An 18971-nucleotide genomic window follows, 5' to 3' on the forward strand; every position below is an offset into this window, starting at 1 on the left:
TGGCATGGAAAGGCGCCGACTTACCTTGACCTGGACTTTCATTCGTGGTTTGAGGGTTTCTGGAATGCTGATAGTGTATCGTTCCCGCCCTGTGAGTCCTAGGGTGTCTGCATTCTCCCCGGGGAGATACTCGAGGGGGATCACCCCCATCCCGACCAAGTTACTTCGGTGAATACGCTCGTAACTCTCAGCCAGGACAGCTCTGATTCCCTGATGAGCCAACAGAGTAGTTTGGACAGTTTTTCTTTAGTTACACAGACACTTTCCAAAGGCTTCGTAAGTTAGAACTCTTCTCACACCTAAATTCTTCATAAGTACCAATTAATCGTTTACATAAAATGTTGCCCGCTAGTTATAAATAACACAGTAGCCAGGCTTAACTGATTGCCTGCACTGTGTAGGCAGCATGTAGGCGCTGAAATGAACTCTCCTCCCACCCTCCCCCAACCCTCGCTATTATTGTGCCCCTGTACCCTAGTAGTCAGTGGTTTACCCAATATCTGAACCCATGCAGTCTAACCACACACTTAGCCACTTTGTGATACAACATTTCTCAGCAAACTTTCACTGTATCTGGAAACCTCAGCACAAAGAAACATAAAGAAAATTCATTTTTCCCCTTGAATTTTGCTATTATTGTAGGTGCATCAGCAGACACCGAAGATTTAATAAAAACACAACTTTCAGAACATACTACAGAGAAAGTAAATGATTACCTACTGTGTGCTGCTTTTATACTTCCTGTCTCAGGGATCAAATTACATTGAATATAATCTTGATATAAAGCTTCCAATAAAGTACATTTTACTATGATCTATAACTGGCAATGTACAGCAGTGATCAATAAACCAGGATACTTGATTAACTAGAATATCCCATCCTCAAATATTAGTTAACTGTAATATAATAGTAAGATACCCCTAAAAGGTCTCAATATCTAGGGTACACTTTTAAGATCCCCTGAATCAGGGTTACTCAGGAAGCTTGTTAAAAATGTAGATTCTTGAGTCACAAATGTGGAAAACAAACTTATGGTTACCAAGGGGGAAGGGAGGGCGATAAACTGGGAGATTGGGATTGACAGATACACACTACTATATATAAGATAACTAGTAAGAACCTACTGTATAGCACAGGGAACTCTACTCAATATAATGACCTATATGGGAACAGAATCTTAGAAAGAGTTATACATATGTATATGTATAACTGATTAATTTTGCTGTACAGTCGAAACTGACACAACATTGTAAATCTATATTCCAATAAAAATTAATTTAAAAAAATGTAGATTCATGGGTACTATCCCAGGTCTACTGTATCAGAATCTCTAACAGGGAGCATGGGTGGGAGAAGATAGTGATTCTTTTAATTTAGGAGAACCATGGCTATAGAGCAGTAGTTCTCAAACTCTGCTGAATATTAGAATCACTGGGGAGACTTTTAAAAGCCCGATGTCCTGGCCTTTCCCCTTACCAGTTAAACCAGAATCTCTGGGAATGAGATCCAGGCACAGGTGTTTTTTTAAAATCTCAAGGTGTTTCCAAATTTAAAAGCAAATTTATAGAGGAAGGGCAGATTCTTTAGGACAGTAGATATTTTGTATGGATTTATGTATATATGTACTGTATACTTATTTTGGGGGAAGTGGTAATCTTTGTAAACACAGGTCATTCACGTCTCAAGCTCTGTGTAAAGGGCCTTGCAGCACTGCAGATCACAGCTGTCTGTCCCTCTCTGCATGAGGACAGCCCGGGGTTGCCTAGTGGCCGAGGCTGGGCAGCTACAGAATGAAGTGTGTACGGCTGTCTGGGCAGACAGAACTTGGAGCAGTTCTGTAGAGAAGTCTAGACGTGTATGGTCAGGCCCCTCAAGATGGCTGTTCTCTTGCTCTTTGTACATCCCCTGCTCGACCAGTCCCTGCTTCACCTCTGCCCTACTCACATGAATGTGCTTGCCCCCTGCCCCTTAAGTCAGAACGGCCCCACCTGCTAGCTTATTAAAGGGAAACATCTGCCCTAGTGGTGGTGGTTAACCTGAGGGGCTGTGAGGCACAGGCCCCAGCTGCTGGTTTCCCTGGTAACTGATGAGCCAACCTGACATCAATCCCCCCTATAAATGGTAGCCTCCTTCTCCCCCAGGGGAGGGAAGACTTGCTGTGTCCTGCTTGCTGTTTGCTGCACATGGTGGGGTGTTGCCCCAGGACCTCGCTTCCGATGTGTAAGAGGCCCCCTCTATTAAACCACTGATGTCTCTGTCGCTGTATCCGGGCTCCTTCTTTGGTCTCGTGGCTGGTGCAGCCCAGCGAGCCTCTAGAGAGCCCCTCGGTGCCAGGTCTCTTCTTATTTCCCAGATCTCACTGTCCCCACCTGACTGCTCCCTGCAGCGCCCAGCTCCCTTCCTAAAATCCTTTCTTCTGTAATTTCTTAGGTTCTTTTCAGCAGTTTCTAGAAAAGGCAGGCCTTTGACAAATTACCAATAAGAACATCTCCCCCCCACCCACTGCAAACTGATTGCCTAAAAAAAAATAGGTGTGATATTCAAAGACATTTTTCAGAAGCCTGGGAGTCTGGAGGGCTGCCTGCCAGACAGCCATATTTTTTTTTTTTACTGTACTTGTGGATATCAACTTACTTAGCATCTGCCAAGTGCATTGATTTGCTCGAGCCATCGTTATTTAAATTAATATCAGCTAAGCTATTCTACCCTATCCTGAGGATTAAAGTCAGTCACCAGGAGTGTGCCCTGCTTTCAGGGCAAGCAAATGCTCGAGAGGTAAAAGTTCCTGCGTGGCCCCTCCCACAGGGACACCTGACGCAGGTCAAGCCCTGAAATGGCTGAAGGTTCCAAAGAGCTGACTGTCTACATACAGAGAGGGCTTCCTTTTCTATTGAGCCTGTATGCAGACTTTTCACAGGCAGTGATAAGCAACTGTTAAAAAGTGCATTCCCCGAGCTTATCCAAAGCTCAGGCTCCTTACTTTTTCCCTTCTGTGAACCTGACGATACAGTAGCAGTAGATTATTCCTCACATTCACCTGGGACAAGAGCCTTGAATAAACTTCAGGTGATAACCTCTGAGAACGTTATGAAAACCATGAAACTTTCCCCATTAAAAAAAAAAAAGACACATACTACACACTTCTGGATGGATAGACTTCGGGACCCTCCCCCCAACTGTTCTGTAGACACCCCCAAAGATCCACAGCTCCCAGGATAGCAATGTTTGATCTAAGGGAAGCCGGTGAACTCTAGATTACCCTTCACTCAGTGAAGTAAATCCTGATCTACCAAGAAGCAGGAGATGAATAAACGTTCCCTGCTTTCCCGAGCTTGCTTTGCTCTTCTACATCTTGGAAAGTAAAGCAAAGCATTTTATTTCTGGCCTCCCTCCCAGCTTCCCTTCTGGTTCAGAGGGGCAGCTGCCTGCGGGGATGTCTCTGCATCCTACTCACCAGTAGGAAAGGGCCCTTGGCCGCCCAGTCTCGGGAGCTGCCTGAGCCGTACTCTTTGCCAGCCAGAACTATCAGGGGAAGGCCCGCCTGCTGGTACCGCTCAGAGGCATCAAACACATCAAGCTGAGGAAGAGAAGAGGAAGGTTTTACAGACACAGTAAAGGCACAGAGTGCGGACACAGGGCAGTGAGTCCTGGTGGGACATGCAGGGGCAGAAGTGTCTGTAGTCGGCCAAGCCAACGTAAAGTCAATGGAACACTCAACCAGTCAGTTGCCTGGTCTACAAATTTCCAGTTAACTCCATCTACGTACCTCTATCAAATTGAATTTTATACTCTTAAGTGAAACGCCTAATTATCCTAGTTTTAGAAAAACATTCAAATCCTAGGGCATCAGGGGAAAAATAGGAAATTAGATCAGTTTTTTTTTTTAAACTCTTCCATTGATTAAAATACTTTACAGCTAAAGCAGAGAATCCCACCTAAACCTGGGTTTTGACTGAGTACCAGAAGCTCAGTGATGGTCAGTTGTGAAGGGTAGCCAAACAGAAAGAAGGTCATGTGTTCAGGAATTACATAAAATGCAAACTCTTATTTGTCACCCTTCTACATGGAGGTCAAGGTAGAGACAGTAGAAACACTGATGGAAGCACCAATCAATAAAGGACAGGAAAGGATTAATGGATCTTTTAGTATATATGAGAAACATCTTACACAAATAGATTCATTTGTTTCTCACAGGAACTCTGAATATTCTGCTGAGCTGAGACTTCACAAAGAGATGATATCATTGCTGGTGAGTAATAAAACATTGTTTTCTCCTGGCTACTTAAGTCAGAAAATAAGATCTGTCCAAAAGAAGGAGTATTTGATTTGAAAGGAGCTCTAGAAAGGTGTCTAATCAAATTCTCAAGTAGGCTTTCACAAATTGCTACTGCGGTGAAAGGATGGAGACTGTGGTTGATGTCACACGGCATCGCCTAAATCTGGGTAGGATTCTGTTATGTCTTTAGCTGGATAGAGCGCATGAATATAGAAACTGTTTAAAAACAAACAGTTTTAACAGTTTTAACAAACTGTTAAAAACAAACAGTGAAAGCCTGGCCTAGCCAAATAGCCTGGATCCTTTCAAAGACCAGAAAGAAACAACCTACCTGATATTTTCAGAGATATCTATTAGTAGCTTTGTATTTAAGACTGTGGGAGTGTGTGTTTTTTAAAGTGCTTTCAAAACTACCGCAAAGCTGACAATCCCGTGGCAAAGCAGGTCTTGGAACCCAAGATGAGTGGGACTAAGCAGGTCTAGAATTGCGAGCTCCTGGCTTTTCTCATACATGAGCCAAACAGAGTAGTAAGCAGCTTATAAAGCATCAGCTCCTGTACTCTCCCGCTCTTCTGAAGAAAACATAAAATTTAGTGGTTTCTTCTGTTATTGTGCCTCTGTATCCCTAAGTATTTAATCAGCCAGTTCTTCATTTCTCCTTTTTTATTGTTAATTTCCTATTTTGATGATTTAGTTCTTTTAACCACTGCGCTCCTTCCCCTCCCCCACCCCCTACTCTCCGCGGCCTTCTAGTATCATTGTCATACATTTTGATTATGTAAATGCCACTTATAGCTGAGCCATATAATATACTCTGATTTCCTTTTCTTGGCAATTAAAAAATTTTTTTTCCACCGGAATAAATTTTTTGCATGTGTGCTCACCTATTTCTGTGTCCCTACCTGTTAATTAATTCCCAAATGCACTGCCTAAAGTATCAATACAAGTCTTCTCTAAAGACATTCAAATCTATCAGGCAATCTAATTTAAAAATCTTTTTCATGGGGTGTCACTCCTGGAACCCAACATTCCTGTGTGGACTGATGGCTCTCTGAGGACATGGTGCATTCCTATTCTTTCCCCAACATCCTGTCGATTCCCTGTATTTCTTTTTCTTGGATCCTACATCTTCCTCTTTTTTTGGTTTATTCCCTCGTTTTGGTGTAATACATTTACTAAGTAGCTTCTTGAGACTGGGACTAAGGGTATTTTTAAAGTTTTTGAATATCTGAATGTGTTATTACTTTAATCTCACTTGGCTGGAAGTATGAGGGACACAGATTTTAGGGTCCCAATAACTTTCCTCAGTCTGTTTCCTGGGCTGCTGTGAGCGCGCCTGATCCCCAGGACAATGCACATAAGCTGTTTTTCCCTCTCTGAAGTTTCTAGATCTCCTTGCCTCTGCTGTTCATGCTGCGCGGCTTGTGGGATCTTAGTTCCCCAACCAGGGATCGAGCCCAGGCCCTCAAGCCGTGAAATCGCGGAGTCCTAACCACAGGACCGCCAGGGAATTCCCAACTTTGCTGTCTTAATTTCATAATGATGTCACTTGGAGTGGGTCTTCTTTAATCATGTGGCTGGGCACTCAGTGGACCTTTAAATCTGGAATCTCAGATTTTGCAGCTGAGGAATTTTCTTGTGTTAATTCTCTAATAATTTCCTCTCAGATCTTGTCTGTTCTTTTTAGCATCTCTCTTCAGTCAGATGTTGGCCCTCCTCAGTTCAGTCTTTAATTTTCTTACATTTTCTAATTTCCCCTTTGTCTTTCTATATTCTAGAAGATATTCTCAACTAATCAACTTTTCCTGTGAAATTTTAGGGGCTTTTTTTTTTTTTTTTTTAAGGAGCTCTTTCTTGTCTTCTGATTACAGCAACAGAAAATTATCTCTTATCACTCTGAGGAGACAGTTGTTTTCCTTAGTTTTCTTCTACTCTTTGCATTGTCTGTTGTCCTTTATATTCCTCTGTTCTTTGTCTGTCTTCCAAGTTCAAGGCCTGACTCAAATGTTTCTTCATCTCTCATTCTGTCTCCTTATTTAAGCTGAGGCACTAAGCAACTGACTAGGAGTTCTGTGCAATGGCAGGGCTGTAAATGAGGGAGATTCATTGTGACAGTCAGTATCCTGGAGGCCTCCAAAGTCTGTAGCTGCAAGTCCTTCCCCTTCATCTCTCGGGGATTTTACCATTTATTTGTATCTTTTTCACTTAATAGTTTATCATCCCTGCTATTCACTGAACAAATATCTCCTGGGCACTGACTTTGTGCTGGATCCTGGTGATCAGAGTATCTATGATGAATTTGCTTTTTCAGACATAGAACCAGTTACAAGTGAGGCAGTGTGTTTGGTGGTAAAGAGCGCTGACTTCGGACAGAGCCTGACCCTGTGGGTTTTAATCTCAGCTCCTCAGACTTGTGAATTTAGGGAGTTACATGAGCTCTCTAGGCTCCACTTGCCAACTTAAAACAAGGAGAATTATGGTACCTTCCTCAAAGGGTTGTTATGAGGATTGAACAAGTCAGTATATGCAAAGAGCTTAGAACAGCACCTGGGATGGAGTAAGTTCCACAGACGTATTTGGCCATTATCATTTTAAAATAATTTGTGAGGGTTATTTCTTAAGTAGCTTAACCAGTTTTCATGCGGTTTCACAGCATTCACTGGGAAGGGAAGTGACCCTGAGGACCTACTGCTGTGCCAGATGCTATGCTAGGTGTTTTACGTGTCATTCCATTCAAGGTTAAGCCTCAGAGCCTTAAAAAGTAGATATTATTTCTACTTCTCAAGTAAGAAAAATGAGGCTCAGAGAGGGAGATAACTTGCTGAGGGCTCCACAGCTGATATGAGGTGGAGCTGGGACTTGAACCCAGGCTTGTCTGACCTAAAGTACAGGCTTCCCCACCTCTCATATGCCTGCCATCTGTGAACGGACAATTCCAGCTGTAATATGCCAACTCCAAATGGTTCCCATTAGGACCCAAGCAGGCCTGCACAATCCCGTACATTCCTTCTTTTCCTAGTGATATGGTAAATGAATTAGATGCTATTAAAGTTATATTGGGTTGGCCAAAAAGTTCATTCGGGTTTTTCCATACGAGGCTACCGAAAACCCAAACGAACTTTTTGGCCAACCCAATAAAATAGCACTTCTTAATAAATATCCTGCACCTTAACCTGGAATTTCCCCTTCAAGTACTCTGAACTGATGAAATTTCACTCAGAGGTTTTTAAGCTCAACTCCTAGGAAACTAGACTTAGTTAAAGCATGAAGCAGAATCTCTAAGCAGGAAAAGCTTTCCCAGTTTAAAGGGCCTCTCCATCAAGGATGAACTCTATATACATGGACACCTGGCAAGAGGGACTGTACAAAGCAAGAGGTAGGATGAGCTGTGAAATAAAAATAAGACCAAAAGGAAAGTGATGGTGCAAACATCCACCCACCCAGAGCCTGAGAAATTCTGGCTTCTTAATGAAGTAGAAGACACAATACTCACAATTTCGCCAGTAGGCAGATGGATAGTCTGTGGTGCCTGCTTGTTCAAGAATTTGTTTGATAAGCGGATATTGGCAAATGTCCCCCGCGCCATGATGGCGTCATTACCTCGGCGGGAGCCGTAGGAGTTGAATTCTCGTGGAGTCAAGCTGATAACGAAAGCAGGAGGGGAGCTGGTTTAGTGAACTGAGAGAAGATTAAACTTGGCTTACCCCAAGAAAAGAGAAAACCCACAAACCTAGGTGTTTCTCTGTGTCTGCTAAGTATTGTTCTCCAAGGCAGAAAAGCTGTTCCCATGGCTTCAACTGAGGGCAGAGTGAGAGGTGGCAGGTGGGATTGTGAATCAGTATGCTCCCAGCAGCAACCTACAGTCTTATAAATCTGAGTAGAGCAATCGGGAGGGACTTTAATAAGAGTATTTATTTTACTGATTCAGTAGGGTAGCCTATAAAGCTTCACAAAAGGTAAAATACTAAAAATGGGTAAGAAAAACAAAGGAAGCAAAGGGAATACTCAGGGTAGGCCAGTCAGGTAGAGCCAAGAATGGGGACACATAAAATACATTCTATAAACTAAACAGAAGTAGGTTCAAATTTGTCCCCGAGTTACCAGGAACTCAGTGCAATGAAAAGACACATAACTGGCGACATGACTTAGAATTTTCATAAGATCAAAATCAGGGCAGTGCCAAAGAGGCAGATGGGAATAGCTATCGGTGGTCCTAAAATCAAAGAAAAATCTTATCTGTGGGTCCCAATGAAAGGACACTTTGCAAAGTGAGTAACAACATCTTAAAATGAACATGGTGACCAGTTCACTGGGCTGTTTCTTATAATGCTAGGAAGCGTGTGGTTAATGATTTATTAGTTAGATCTAATTTGAAGATTGAGAGTCTATGAGTGGGCTTCAGGAGTAGGTGAGTGTGGCTATGAACCCCTGAAATTATGTCCAAAATGTGCATGTGCATTTTTATGAGAAGGTATATCTCCTTTCATTCAATTCTCTAGAGTATCAATAATCACCAATCTAAAAAGGTGTTGGTCACTGCTCATTTTCTAGTTTCTTCCTCCAGCCTCAATCTTGTGTTTCTCTAGTTTCTCTGTTTGTTCTTAGAAGCCTTTTCTCCCATTCATTCAGTCAACAACTTTTTATTGAGCACCAACTATGTGCCAGGAGCTGTTGTGGGTGAACAATGAGCAAAACAAATTAAGATCTCTGCCTTTGCTTACATTCTAGAAGCTGGAGACAAAGAAATTTTTTTAAAGAGCATCCTACGCAAGTGTTACTAGATTGTGGTTAATACCTTAGAAAAAAGAAAAGGTAGACCAGGGCAAGGAGAACAAGAGTATGGTGGGAGTGAACTCATGGAGGAAGACTTGAACTTGGCGAGAGAGTTAGCTAAGAGGGTATCTTGGGGAAGGGCATCCAAGAGGAAAAAACAGCCAGCTCAACCAAAGGCTCTCAGGCAGAAGGGTACTTGGCCTGGCTTGGAACATTCAATGAACAAGGTGGTGGGCAATGTGTCCCGAGCAGTGTGGGTGAGTGGAAGAGCAGGGACTCACTGACTCATCTTGAATATCACCTGCCCTTTTCTACTTGCTGATGGACTTGTGTCTCCCACTCAAAGCAGAATCATATCCCTGTAAAATCTCACAATATGTATCTGTGTATAGGCAGTTCCCATACATTTTGAAAAGTAGTTGCCCTGCGTTAAAGAAAAGTCGTAACACAGACCACTGTGCATCATCTCCTCCAGATGTGGGCTATCTTCTTAAACTTACAACACTCACATTTCTGGGGAATATGAAATATTCTTGGTCTGAATGAATAGACTGTCCCATAGGGTGCACTAGGAAAAGGCAGAGATGAGTGAGCAGGATAGAAAGGGAAATTCATGAAGAAAATGGGTTAGTCACCAGGCAAGTGAGATGAGGGGCAAGGCAGCTATCCTCTCCTACTGGGGAAAGAAAAAGGTGTTGAATTTCGTTCCTCAAATTGGCTCTGGGCCCCATCCCTGAAGAAGCTGATTCAGGAGGTGGGGACGGGAACCAGGAACTTTTATCTCCCCAGACGACTCTCATGGAAAGTCCCATTTGGGACCGACATTGATTGATAGTGGTATATTAAATAACAGTGGATAATACTGTTAAAATCGGTATGTGACTGAAGGATTGCTGAATGGATGCGTAAACTGCAAATCCTTGAAGTGGATCTCTGTAAAGAATATGTCTCTCAGCCAGGAAATATCAATGCATTTCCAGTTCTAGCCCTGTCGAGTGCTTCAAGTGTAACCAGGCTCTGCCACAGGTGAAGAGCAGAGCCTTGTACTTTAACAGTCAGCCAAGCTGGGGGTTGGGATGACAGCTGAGTCTAATGAGTACACCTGCTCAAAAAGAAGGTCCTCATCCCTGCTGGGGTTCACGTGCTGATGGATTCTCCCAGGGAAGCTTCGAAGCAGCAAGCAGAAAGACCAATTGGTTTTCAAGCCCCAGGGTTCAGTGAAAAACCGAAGTGTGACTCCAAGGAGACCTCATGAAAAGAGAACTACTGGCCTCACTGTCTCCATTTCTGCCTTCAGGCCTTCCTCCCCTTATTCATTACTCACCCTCTGTTAGTTAAGTAGCGAGCAGCAGGGCTATTTCTTGCAATATTTCCAGCCGGAGAGATGTGGTCCGTTGTTACTGAATCTCCCAAATTTAACAGCACGTAGGCATCCACTATAGATTTAGGGGGCCGAAGATCCAAAGTCTACCAAAGAACACAGTAAGTCAGTGTTTGCCCAGGTTTTCTCCAACATGTCACCAGGGGAACCGCAACAGTAGCGGTCCACGGACCTGAACCAGATGACAGCCCTATATCAGCGCATAGAAAATTCTAGCTTTATTGGTTTTTTCAGGGGTGTTTAGAAAGGTGAGGTGAATTTATGCAAAATATTCATATCTCACTCTTGAAGGGAGGTGAAGTATTGGCACTGTCCCCTCAAAAGCAACAGGGATGCTGCTGCAAACGACATTCTCTTTCTCCACATCCAGAGAAGGCCTCAGATGCTGAGGACAGCAGGAGTCCTCCCCGTCCCACCCAGGGCAGTACAGACTCCTTGATCATCAGTTTCAGAGAAGATTTTCCTTGTTTTTATGGATATAAGGTTTAAATATGGATTTTGCAAGGCAAGAAGCTTTTTGAAGAACTCGTTTTGTTAAAAAGTAAAAAGTCCTACCAGGTCTTCAAAGAATGGTGGTGACTTAATGTATGTAGATTTGGGATTCCAGTAATATAGCTTATCTGATGGGGCTGCTAAGGCATTCCAGCTCTCATTCGCAGTCTTGGGGAAAAAAGAAAAAAGGAAAGGCAGATCTAATCACAGTCCATCCTAAGGAAAATTTAACATGCGAACACAAACATATATTCAAGCTAAGAGCATAGTGAAAACCATTCTTATTCTAAATGGTCACACAACAGAGTTCCTCTATACTAAGACAACACCATGCTAAGTAATTTAAAAATACATGTGCTCTGTGATAGGCAGCCTCTGGAATGGCCCCCACGGACCTGCCTTCTAGGATTCACACCCCTAAGTGATCCCCTCCTGCTGAGTAGGGGCTGGGCCTAGTGACTCACCTCCAGGATTAGGTTATAAAGAGACTCTGCCTTCTGTCACTTTCACCCTCTTACCCTCGCTTGCTTGCTTACTTGCTCTGATGGAGGCCAGCTACCATCCTGTGAAGAGCAGGTGAAGAGACCCACTAGTAAGGCACTGAGGGCAGCCTCTAGCTGACAGTCAGTGAGGAGCTGAGGCCTTCACCCACAGCACGTGAGGTCCTTTATCCTGCCAACAACCACATGAGTGGTCTTAGAAATGGATCTTCCCCCAGTTGAGTCTTCAGATGAGACTGCAGCCCCAGATGACACCTTGACTGGGGCCTTGTGAAGGCACACACACCCTGTTAAGCCGCACCTCCATTTCTGACCCATGGAAACTGTGAGATAAAAAAATGCTTGCGGGCTTCCCTGGTGGCACAGTGGTTGAGAGTCCGCCTGCCGATGCAGGGGACACGGGTTCGTGCCCCGGTCCGGGAAGATCCCACATGCCGCGGAGCGGCTGGGCCTGTGAGCCATGGCCGCTGAGCCTGTGCTCCTCAACAGGAGAGGCCACAACAGTGAGAGGCCTGCGTACCGCAAAAAAAAAAAAAAAAAAAAAAAAAAAACAAAAAACCTTGCTGTTTTAACTCACTAAGTTTGGGGGTAATTTGTTGCAGAGCAATAGATAACTAATACATATACTTATAAATATAATTTATGAAATAATCCAGATTGTACCCCAGGGGAAATTATGTATGCTCTGAAGATTCTGGGAAGTAGACCTCCAGGTCATAAGGACATTAGCTAGTAAAAGACAGCTGCTATGCATTCAAATTGGCTTGAATTAGCTCTACATGTCCATTGACTCAGACTTTGGAGAAATACATTTAACCCAATATCTACCAAACTCCCTTGTACCATTTCCCAATGAGCAGCTTGTGGGATTCACAGTGCATGAATATGACCCCCGTGTGACTGTGCTACCCAGTCTGCCCTCTTGTTTCATTCAAACCACCAGCCCCAGGCTGAAGCCCTTGGGTCAGCCTATCACAGAGACTAGGGAAAGTGGTAACATCCAAGGGGCTCAGAAAATGATGCTGAGTCCCATACATTTTCCCTGTATTTGTAAAATGCACAGCAAGGTTTTTTTTTATTTCGGTAGTTTGATAGGGTGGTGTTTCCTACTGAGTGGCTTTTATTTTTATTATTATTTTTTAAGCATGCAAATACATCTGAGAGGTGCATTCAACCATTTGATGCCTCAGTGACACACTACAGTGACATCAGGGGGTCCTCAACCATAGTTGATGCACGCCCCAGGCTGCCTGAGGAAGGGGGTAGCTGTGGAGAGCTGGCCAGGAGCCACACACAGCTGAGGCCTTTCCTCCTGAGGCTGCCGCTCACTTGTCCAACTCTGGGAACATCTGGGGAGTGTGGGGTCTGGAAAAACGTGAGTCTTAGGAGAAAAATGATGGATAACCACTTCCCCAATCATCTGAAGAAATGTTACTTTGTATAGCTGACACCGCCACTGGCCTCAAGGGTGGCAGAGATGATGCATAAGAGCAGCTTTCCCTCACAGGTGGGCTGGGACCTCACCTCTATTTTCTGATAGACCTCCTTAAACATCCCAGGGATGACATACTGACGCTCCACTGCCTGGATCTCATCTCTGGTTGGCCAGATATCTCTCAGAAATACCTGTTGTCCCTTTGCATTTACCCCTGGGGAAAAAAATGTTTATTAGTGAGAAAAACATCTCATACCCCATTTTCATCACCACATACAGTCAGTCAAGTCTCGTTCAGGGTAGTTACGTTCTGTAAAGCCTACGTGCACACTCAGAGAATACTCAGTCACTGCCCCCAGGGGACACACATGTTAGGCTCCCAAGAGCCTCCATCCACAACACTGTCGTCAACTGATCAAGACATAACCCTGTTTTATGTGTGTTTCTGTTTCATGACGCCTTACTTCATACATACTGTTGATGCATTCACACTGAACTTGCGAGCCTGTCTAACGCGAGGCCCGTCACAGCCTTCTTGGGCTTAGGAACGCTACACAGCACTTTAGCACTACTCTTGGTGGTCATTTTAAACAGTGAAATCACCAATAAAAAGCACAAAAATGTGAAAAACATGGTGCTAAACAGAGCTCGAACAGGACACTTGTTTGCAGTATAAGACCTGCAATAAAAAGGCAGAATGGGGCTTCCCTGGTGGCGCAGTGGTTGAGAGTCCAGCTGCCGATGAAGGGGGCACAGGTTCGTGCCCCAGTCCGGGAAGATCCCACATGCCGCGGAGCGGCTAGGCCCATGAGCCATGGCCACTGAGCCTGTGCGTCCGGAGCCTGTGCTCCACAATGGGAGAGGCCACAACAGTGAGAGGCCCGCGTACAGCAAAAAAAAAAAAAAAAAAAAAAGGCAGAATGTTGCCTTGTTCGACCTCAGCTGAGAGCAGGCACAGTGAGGGACTCAAGGTTTTCACACCTGCACCCCTCCCCGCCCCCACCCCGTGCACATCTGTGAGTGACCATGGGAGAGTGATGAGCATTGATTTTGGGGTTAAAATCCATTTTAATGAGTAGTCAAATTTGCAAATATGGAATCCATATATAATGAGGATCAACTGTATGTCTAAAGCTATGATTTCCTGAAAGTAAATTCCAGGGCACCATTTTCATGTTATCTAATCTGCTTATTAGCATGGGTTGAGGAGGGTACAGCAAAGAGACCAGAGGAAAGGAAACAAAGCATCCTGTCCCCAGAATTTCAAGAAGCTGTACTATGTGGACGTGTTCCTACAGAGGAGACATTAAAACAGTGCCTATCATTAGATTAAAGCGGGAGCTGGAAAGGAAGGGACTGGAGAAGAAGCCAGAATGGCAAGATCTCCACTACTTTGGGTATTTCTTTCCCTTTTGTTGTCCCTCCCCCTTTAGTAAATTCTTGTTTAACTATTTCAGTTATGTCTTAGCTGTGTATTGGGGCATAAAGAAAAGGCTCCTCCTCTGATCTCTGGAGGGTCTAGCCTTCATTATTTATTAAGGAAAGCAATAACTTTCTCCCAGTAATGTTTTCAGATACATTGGAAAAACTGTAACCCCCCAGAAAAGATCTTACCCAGTGGTTCTTTCTCAAAGTCGATCCGGATGGTCCCCGCAATTGCATACGCTATTACTAAAGGCGGAGAGGCTAAATAGTTGGCCCGGGTATTGGGGTGGACTCGCCCTTCAAAATTCCTGTTCCCAGACAGTACTCCAACAGCAACAAGGTCCCCCTGTGTGAGGCAAGGGGAAAAGCAGGTCGCAAAGAGAAGAGAATGCCTAGGCTCCATTTGTCAAAGTTTTCCCTTTAAGCTTCCCCTTCACCTGGTCCTCTCCCTGGGAAGAAGAGCACACAGGGTGACCCTGTGGGAGACACTCTGGGTCAAAAGCAGCTGAGAGACACATTCAGTGGTTTCTGCTCATGAGAAAATAGCAGGTTGGTCAGGAGGCAGCATCCTGGTTATTTTGCTGCTGGGGCCTGAGAACAGGCGGGGAAGACTGCAAGTTGAAAGCTAAAGGAAGCCACATTGACTGACAGGGATTCTATAATTAATGCAAAGCAAACCAAATAGTATTTCTCAACGCTACAGAATTTATGGGCCAAAAATCAAGCCAATGCAATTTAGTTTACATTCATTTGTCTGACTTGGAACCAGTTTTCAGACAACAGGAACAAACGATTCTGGCGCCTTCTGCAGTCAAAACCACGTTTAGGGAGCATGCGTGTGCCAGGCGCTGCACTATGTCCTTCGTGTCCACTATCACCTTAGTGCTCACAACTCTATGAAACAGGTGCTATTATTGTCTCCAGTTACAGTTGTGAAAACTGAGCCACAAAGAGGTTAATTAACTTGCTCAAAGGTATACAGTTAATAAGTTTCACTCAACTCCGAAGACCGTACTCTTAACCACATCCCATGCTTCCCTGGACCTTCTTAAAATTACCAGCCTTTTGATCACACATCATATGAAACATGACAACAGCTCTGAAGACCCACAAGTTCCTCTGTAATCACCTGCGTGATGGCTTCTACCACAGCTTCAGGTAAGGGCCCACTGTTGCCAATGCAGGTCATGCAGCCATAGCCCACCACATCAAACCTAGGTGCAAGAGAGAAGCACAGGATGGAGAATGACTCTCAGTGGGCTCACCTGTTGGTTACAGTTCCTGGAGACCACTGACTTAAGTAAGTTTAGTACAGGGCTGTCTCTATAAAGCTTTCATTCTTGGGAACATTTTGATCTACTCTTCATCCATTCTAGATCATTCAATTAAGAGTCCTTTTTATAATTTACTTTTTTAAAAAACAAGTATAGTTGATTTATAGTATTAAGGTGTACAACAAGGTGATTGTCATATACAAACACACACACACATATTTTTTCAGATTATTTTGCACTATAGGTTATTACAAGACATTGAATAGTTTTCCCTATGTTATACAGTAAATCCTTGTTGTTTATCTTTTTTTTTTTTTTGGCCACACCACGCAGCATGCGGGATCTTAGTTCCCCGACCAGGGATCAAACCTGCACCCCCTGTAGTGGAAGCCCAAAGTCTTAACCACTGGATGGCCAGGGAAGTCCCATATCTATTTTATATATAGTAGTGTGTATCTGTTAACCCCACACTCCTAATCCCACCTCTCCCCCCAATCCCTGCTTTCCCCTTTAGTAACCATAAGTCTGTTTTCTATGTCTGTGAGTCTGTTTCTGTTTCGTAAATAGATTCATTTGCATTATTTTTTTTAGAGTCCACATACAAGTGGTAATATATATTTGTCTTTCTCTGTCTGACTCACTTCACTTAGTACGATATTCTCTAGGTCTATCCATGTTGCTTCAAATGGCAATATTTCATTCTTTTTTATGGCTGACTAGTATTCTATTGTGTATATGTATCTTCTTTATCCATTCATCTGTTGATGGACACTTAGGCTGTTTCAATGTCTCAGCTATTATAAATAGTGCTGGTATGAACATGGGGGTGCATGTATCTTTTCAAATTAGAGTTTCTGTCTTTTCTGGATATATTCCACTGACTGCTGGATCATATGGTAGCTCTAGTTTTAGTTTTTTAAGGAAGCTCCATACTGTTTTCCATAGTGGTTACACCAATTTACATTCCCACCAACAGTGTAGGAGGGTTCCCTTTTCTCCACACCCTCTCCAGCATTTATTATTTGTAGACTTTTTGATGATGGCCATTCTGACTGGTGTGAGGTGATACCTCATTGTAGTTTTGATTTGCATTTCTCTAAAAGTTAGTGATGTTGAGCATCTTTTCCTGTGCCTGTTGGCCATCTGTACGTCTTCTTTGGAAAAATGTCTATTCAGGTCTTCTGCCCATCTTTTGATTGGGTTGTTGGTTTGTTTGTTTTTGATATTGAGATGTATGAGCTGTTTGTATATTTTGGAAATTAATCCCTTGTCGGTCACATCATTTGCAAATATTCTGTCCCATTCGGTAACTTGTCTTTTTGTTTTGTTTATGGTTTCCTTTGCTGTGCAAAAGCTTTTAAGTTCGGTTAGGTCCTATTTGTTTATTTTTGCTTTTATTTATTTTGCCTTGGGATATTGCTACAATTTATGTCAGAGAATGTTTTGCCTGTGTTCTCTTCTAGGAGTTTTATGGTGTCACGTCTTACATTTAGATATTTAAACCATTTTGAGTTTATTTTTGTATGCGGTGTGAGACAATATTCTAATTTTATTGATTTACATGAGGCTGTCCAGCTTTCCCAACATCACTTGCTAAAGAGACTGTCTTTTCTGCAATATTCTCACCTTCTTTGTTGAAGATTAATGACCATAGCTGTATGGGTTATTTCTGGTCTCTCTATTCTGTTCCATATAATTTATAAGTAATTTACTTTTTAAATTTATAAGAAAATTATAAGGAGTCTATCTGAATGATCTGGAATTTTTATAAGTTGAAATCAGATATGCCATTTGATGTCTTTATTCACTACTCTTATTATATAATCCCAAGGACTTCTGACTTTTATGAGGCACATGACAAAAATCTATGTCATCCAAATTAGGAATAGTGGATTAATTGGAGAAACTGTATTTGGCAACAAATAACTAATTGACTTCAAGGAATCAGAACATTTTCAGGCATGGGAAATAATTATTTTCATACCAAAGGGCAGATTCAGTTGCAGAGCCAACACTAGCCCATAGCACACCCTCATACAACTGAGAAAAGACGCCCCCTGCCCCAGGAGTGCAGCGCTACAGCAGAGCACAGGCTTGATATCAGCCCCTGCTCTCTTCACAGACACCCTTGTCTGATGAACAACCAGTACAACTGTACAGGAGGGCCCTGCTCTGTCGGAATTTGAGGGTTTGTCTGTTTACCATCTGACAGAAGACTACGCAATTAGACACCATCAGATAAGCTTACATCCATTACAAGGTGACTTAGCAAAATACCTGTGGAATACAATAAAACAAAAGCAATGGTGTAAGAGATTTCTCCCTCACCCAAGCTGAGACAGGTAAGGCATGACTCCACTTTCTCGCAGGTAGTAGGTGACCACACCACTTCCAGGAGATAGGCTAGTTTTGATGTAAGGCTTCACGTTCAGGCCAGCATCCACAGCCTTCTTTGCTAACAAGCCTGTGAAATGGTAAACACAGACACGGTGTGTGGGGCTGCCCACTCTAGGTGCCACGGACATTTCAGGAAAGAGACTGACTTCAGTCTGCACTTCCTGCACTGCTTGACAGAGCCCCATTCATGTTGATGCTTTCTGCCATTTTTGTTGCCTGACAGAAATCAAAAGCTCGCTGGCCCAAAGTCATTTACATGTATTCAGTAAACTCAAAATTAGCCATGGACATAAAGAAAAAGATAAAAAGAGCTGTGCCTTTTTTTTTTTTAAAAAAAAAGAGATAAACCTGAACCATTCATGATTATATTATAGAATGAGTTTTTAATTTTTGGAGGGAAAGCAATCTTTCTAATTATATTTTATTTAGATGAAAAATAATAGGAAGGGCCCCTTCTTAAAGTATATGAATTGTGTACTTGTTGGTGAGGAATACAGTCTGCCTAGAAGATTAAATCTAGTCCTCAGATATTTCTTGAAGAGGAGGATCAAGGGCTCTTGGGCCACTTGACTCTGGGCAAATACAGAGACTATTACAGGGACACTGGGTGCTCTGACTTAGGACATATCAGGGAAGTAGGAAAGAAATAAGGAGTCAGGGGTATAAAGAGATAAAAGGCTACAGACATGCTGGTGTCTTATCTTAAGGAAACTGGTTTGTCCAAAGCTTAGGTGGCAACAGATGAATTCCTGGACAAAGAAGGTTCTCCTTACGCACTTGTCCAATTCATAAAGAAAGAACAGTTTGTGGACACAAGAGGAACTCTTAGGGATATTTTAAAATTTGGAAACTAAAGGGACATTAGAGTAATGAAACTCTGCATGTAAATATTAAATAATTAAACAAAATTGCATAATAGGTAGATAAGTTTTATCGACCAGTGCCCTGTGCCATAATTCAGATGCACTTGACAATGCATCTAAGACAGACTAAATTCTACTGTACAAAAAGGCCTATC

General features: G+C 43.0%; 1 protein-coding gene across 3 annotated transcripts in view; it reads right to left on the reverse strand.

The window, feature by feature from the left end:
* The window catches only part of ACO1 (aconitase 1), a 59431-nt gene that overhangs the window by 2658 nt on the left and 37802 nt on the right, over positions 1–18971 (reverse strand). For all 3 annotated transcript variants that reach the window (XM_089913112.1, XM_089913111.1, XM_022551679.3), the window contains 9 exons: positions 17885–18020; positions 15412–15496; positions 14472–14628; positions 12947–13071; positions 10986–11090; positions 10374–10516; positions 7770–7917; positions 3455–3577; positions 25–210 (listed from right to left, as the gene is read on the reverse strand). In XM_089913112.1, the coding sequence (XP_089769238.1) occupies positions 25–210; positions 3455–3577; positions 7770–7917; positions 10374–10516; positions 10986–11090; positions 12947–13071; positions 14472–14628; positions 15412–15496; positions 17885–18020 (1208 nt within the window). The remainder of the gene's footprint in view (positions 1–24; positions 211–3454; positions 3578–7769; positions 7918–10373; positions 10517–10985; positions 11091–12946; positions 13072–14471; positions 14629–15411; positions 15497–17884; positions 18021–18971) is intronic.

The sequence above is a fragment of the Delphinapterus leucas genome, chromosome 6 (assembly GCF_059928025.1).
Source record: "Delphinapterus leucas isolate spDelLeu-1000000601 "Yukka" chromosome 6, BTC_Dleu_Yukka2, whole genome shotgun sequence".
Lineage (NCBI taxonomy): Eukaryota > Metazoa > Chordata > Mammalia > Artiodactyla > Monodontidae > Delphinapterus > Delphinapterus leucas.